The 4,600-nt window shown below is 46.2% G+C and overlaps 2 protein-coding genes across 2 annotated transcripts in view; one reads left to right on the top strand and one right to left on the bottom strand.

The window, feature by feature from the left end:
- Nucleotides 1-3,167, bottom strand: part of CSUI_001397 (uncharacterized protein) — a 13,131-nt gene extending 9,964 nt beyond the window's left edge. The window contains exons 1-2 of the mRNA XM_068061603.1: nucleotides 1,323-3,167; nucleotides 129-278 (exon numbers count right to left, since the gene is read on the bottom strand). Of these exons, the coding sequence (XP_067926420.1) occupies nucleotides 129-278; nucleotides 1,323-2,255 (1,083 nt within the window). The 5' untranslated portion in view covers nucleotides 2,256-3,167. The remainder of the gene's footprint in view (nucleotides 1-128; nucleotides 279-1,322) is intronic.
- A 49-nt stretch (nucleotides 3,168-3,216) lies between these two features.
- The window catches only part of CSUI_001398 (nad dependent epimerase dehydratase family protein), a gene marked incomplete at its 3' end in the record, with an annotated part of 5,709 nt that continues 4,325 nt past the window's right edge, over nucleotides 3,217-4,600 (top strand). Inside the window, exons 1-2 of the mRNA XM_068061604.1 lie at nucleotides 3,217-3,445; nucleotides 4,132-4,518. Coding sequence (XP_067926421.1) covers nucleotides 4,326-4,518 — 193 coding nt within the window. The 5' untranslated portion in view covers nucleotides 3,217-3,445; nucleotides 4,132-4,325. The remainder of the gene's footprint in view (nucleotides 3,446-4,131; nucleotides 4,519-4,600) is intronic.

A 4,600-nucleotide genomic window follows, 5' to 3' on the forward strand; every position in this document is an offset into this window, starting at 1 on the left:
GATGAAGGATAGATAGATAGATTAAGGATAGATAGATAGATTAAGGATAGATAGATAGATAACTGAGGAGACAGATCGAGAGAGATAAGAAAGAAAGTAAAGAAGGCTGATCGAACCGTCAAGCCTACCATATCAGCATACTGGGGGTTTGATTCATCGAGACTAGATGGGGGTGCCTCCTCGACCTTTGGTTTGGGGATGAGTCGTGTAGCGACAGTCATAGCTGCATAGGCCGCCTCCCTCGCTCTCGCTAGTTGCTCTTCAGTCAGTAAAGCTCTCTTGTAGAGTCGTAGACATCGTACATAGAGACCCACAGCACACAGACACACCGAGGACACGCATGCATTCTGATGGATGCATACGATACATACACAGTTATTCATACATTTGGCCGCCTTGCCAAGCATATATATCAAGTCATATACATGCGTATATATATACAGATGTAGACAAGTCTCACACGCACCTGATGGATATACCCACATAGAGATGAATAGAGCGAGAGAGAGATATGCCGCCATCACATCCGATAGAAATACATATACATATATATGTAGCTACGGAGGTGAAGCGAATGACCCCGTGGAGGGAAGTCTTGAAAAGGGGACATGTACACAGACAGAAGAAGATGAAGAGAGGAGGATAGGACTGCTATCTCTTCTCTCAACAGAGACGAGGGTTGTCGGAGATATACCAACAAGAAGAGAAGAGCGGAAGAAAAGAGAAAGAAGAGAAAGAGAGAGACGATGAAAGAATACACCTGCCTCGAAATCCTCCCAGGACACACACAGACCCACACCCACGCACTCCCCCCTGTCTCTTTCTTTCTTCCTTTCTCCCATATCTCTCTAATCTCTATCTTCCGTGGAAAAAGAACAAGAAGAAGCCCTAGACAGAGAGAGACATACATGGCGATGAAAATAAATCACCTCTCTTCTCCTACTAGAAGCGAAGAAGAAACTATACACCCTCCAAGATTCACAAGAATCGTTCTCACCCTCAACTTCATCTACATCTCTCTCTCTGTATACATACATACATTTTTACATATATATGCACATATATATATGTATATGTCTATGTAGATCATGATACCCTGTCAACATGAAGAGTGTCTCAGAAAGAGATGATCTGATAGCTGACGAGACAAGAAGATAGAGCAGGATCGACTTACGGAAGAAAGAGAAAGAAAGTGGGCTAGAAATGCGTGCGGCTACAACTATTCTTCCTACTACTCTTCTGACTATTCCTCAGAGCACTGGGTCCGCTATTTCTTCTATGGCTTCTATGATGGTAATATGCAAGCCAGTGAGACTGCCTACTTCCTTAAAAGAAGAGAGAGAGAGAGAGAATGCTCCTCCTACCCCTGACGAGGTCGATTGCGTGGGAGTCGCCCCCCCCGTGTTGGTAGAGAGGGATGCATCGAGATGGCGATAGTGATAAGGAGAAGAAGAATTAGATGAAGACGCCGCGGAAGAAGAAGGAGGAGGGGGGGGTGGATAAGAAGAAGAAGAAGGATGAGGATGATAACTGCCGGGTGCTGCTACTCCTGGAGAAACCAACAAGGGGCTGTCTCCCTGAAAGCTCCCACCTCTACTATGTGGCTGGCCATTGTGAAGATAGGTAGAGACAGATGGAGAGGCCGTATGAGGGGGGGGAGGCTGAGCGTGATAGGGAAGAGGAGACGGCTGGCCCGGCTGCGCAGATGAAGAGGAGGAGGATGATGAGGACGGGGATGAATGATGCATGCGCCCCCCTTGACTATCATAGGCATACGAAGGACCAGGAGGGTGATCATAGGGATTAGTCGAAGAAGTAGAGAGAGAAGACGATGGATGACTATTGGTATTAGCATTGTAGGAATGATGAGAGGAAGGGTGAGACGAAGAAGAAGAAGATGCATAATGGTATGCATGCGAAGAGGAAGAAGAGTATGAAGGGGGTGCTGTATTTGGACCTCCTCCTCCTGGGTATCTTCCCCCCCCTGAAAGAGAAGAATTATGAGCTGTATGACCTCCCGCTCCTAAGAGACTCGTTGTATTTGAAGAGCCAAGACTGTGAGCTGCGCCAGCACTTGAAGAAGAGGAAGTAGAAGAGAAGGAGGTCGTGCATGCAGCGACGGCTTTGAGAGCTTCGAGCCGCTTTTGTGCTGCCTTCTTCAGATGGGCGATATCAAGAGCATTTGTAGTCATGGTGGAAGAAGGGGGGGGAGAAGAAGAGGAAGTAGTAGTAGGAGAAGAAGAAGGAACTTGCATAATGATGAATGAGAAGAATGAGGAAGTAGGAGGAGAAGATGATAGATATGGAGAAACACTACGGGAGACCTGCACGTCTGAGACTTTGTACAAAGAAAAGAAGAAGGAGGCGTAAAGAAGAGCGAAAGACGACGTCAAGGTGAAAGAAAGAAACGTTTTGAAGTAACCACCTGTGCTAGAGAAGAAACGCAAGAGAAAGAGAGGGGAAGCAAAAGCGTAGTAGGATATAGGAGAGGAACGAAGAGACTGTACGGAAAAGAAGAAAAAGCTTTCATGAAGAGAAAGCCTCCGCCTGCCTGATACGAACAGATCCCCATAGAAAGCTGAAATCTGCTCTGACGCCGAAGAAGAAAAGAGACCTCTCCCTCCCTCTCCTTCCTCGTTCAGATACGGATGAAAGAGAGACAAGAACGGACGACAGAAAGAGAGAAAAGGAGAGAGAGAGAGAGAATGAAAGACCTTTAGGCGACGCTAAAGCAACCAGCAAGAGGAGGAGAAAAGAGAGCAGAAGACTACATGCCGCGAAGAAAGAAAAGAGAAGAAAAATGAAGAAAACAGACAGCTTTGCTCCCTTAAAAAGAGGAACAAGAGACGGGGAAGACCTCCTTCTCTGAGAAACAATGGAGGAAAAGAAAGAAGGCAGAATCGAGTCGGTCGTGGAAAAGGAAAACAGGGAAAAGGTTAATGAACAGCAAAAGACAGTTGTGAGGAGTAGGAAAAGGTACAGACAGAAAAAGAAAGGGGAAAAACCACCGTGAATGAAAGGAAAGGAGATGAGCTTTGCGCTGGCGGCATATCAAAGAGATCTCGAAAATAGCAGACCAGCTATTTGAAGAAGAAAAGACTCTCCCTCGTTGTAGTTAATCAGGGTGGGTAGCAAATCCTCATCGCTTTCACTAAAGCTTTCTTTCTTCGTAAAGTAGATAAGCACTATTATCATTATTGCCATTGGGGGCAAATCTCTCTCCCTTCTTTCTCTCAGCTCGAGTCCGAAGCCATTCTCCGACTATAAGCCGCACCGACTCAAAACAGCAGGATTTCTCCGTCCCTACTGCATCCAACCATTCCACACTCTGTCCTCCCGTCTCTTCTCTCGGCCATGGCGATCCTAACCACCAAGATAGAACTGTTGTTTTGAATTTGCTTCAAAGAATTACCCCCGCAAAAAAGCATTTCGTCCCTTCAATCAGGTATGAATGTCTGCTTAGCGCCGTAGAGCGTCCTCCTTCTTCCGCCTTCCGCCCGAAAGAGACACCCCAGAAGAAAGATTCTCTCTTCGCTTTTTTCTATTTTTCGCTCTCCAGTCATGAGTTCACACAACTAGAGAGTGAAGTAGTAGTGAGGTTACCAACCTTGTGTAAGGTACGGGGGAAGTTCCTTTCTTGTCAAAAAAGGCGGTTCTTTTCTTGAAAAGGAAGGACGCAGTCCAGGGGAGATTGTTTGATGGATGCTATCCAAAGATGCATTTCTCTGGATGGGATTTTCTCTTTGTCACCCGACGCCGATTGTGGTTGAACAGAAGAGTCGCTAGCTAGTATGGGAGTGACAGTAGTAGTAGTAGGAGTAGGAGTTGAGTCATTTCTTCTTCTTCTTTTCTCTCGTCTCTCTTTTTTCCTTTTGATCTTCTTTCTCTTCTCTGTCCAAGGAAAACTTGACAACGAAGGTTCCATTTCCTTGGAAAGCATCGTGTCATTTAGACAACTTCCTGTGTGAAGAGAATCACTCAACCGCCTTCGTTAGTAGCGTAGCTACCTCTTACCTCTCTGCCTACACACCAAGTCCCAGCCATCACATTTCAATTCGCCACCGCTTTTTTCTTATCTGTCCATCCCCCATTTGCTTTCTCTCTTCTTCTTGCTCTCCCTTCCTCCCGAAGCTTTCCTTCTCGTCTTTCACCTCAGAAGGAGCCGTCTCCGTCTCGTCGCGAGTGCTTCTACTCTCTCAAGACCTCGCCTTCGTTTCTTTCTCGCTGAGTCACTAGGCCTAAAAGAGAAGGCGTAAGCAAGAAAGAAAGAAAGACAGGTTGGCTCTTGTGCTACTTTCTTTGTATGTGACAACCCAATTAAGCAGATGGCGGTGGAAAGGCTCGAAACACATCACTTCATGGATCAGCAGGATTTCTTCTCTGCTTCTTACCCGAAAGAAGAAGAAAAAGAAGATGCTGGCGATGACAGGTGTAGTAGCGATACGCAAGAAGTCAACAAGAAGAAGAAGAAGATTCTCGTGTTGGGAGGCACAGCCTTCATTGGAAGGACAGTCGTGGGTAAGAAATCTACCAGGGACAAGAAAAGAGAGGGGAGGTGTTTCGGTGCTAGAGGTAGCTAGGTAGATAGATTAAAGATAGA

The sequence above is a fragment of the Cystoisospora suis genome, assembly GCF_002600585.1.
Source record: "Cystoisospora suis strain Wien I chromosome Unknown contig_553, whole genome shotgun sequence".
Classification (NCBI taxonomy): domain Eukaryota; phylum Apicomplexa; class Conoidasida; order Eucoccidiorida; family Sarcocystidae; genus Cystoisospora; species Cystoisospora suis.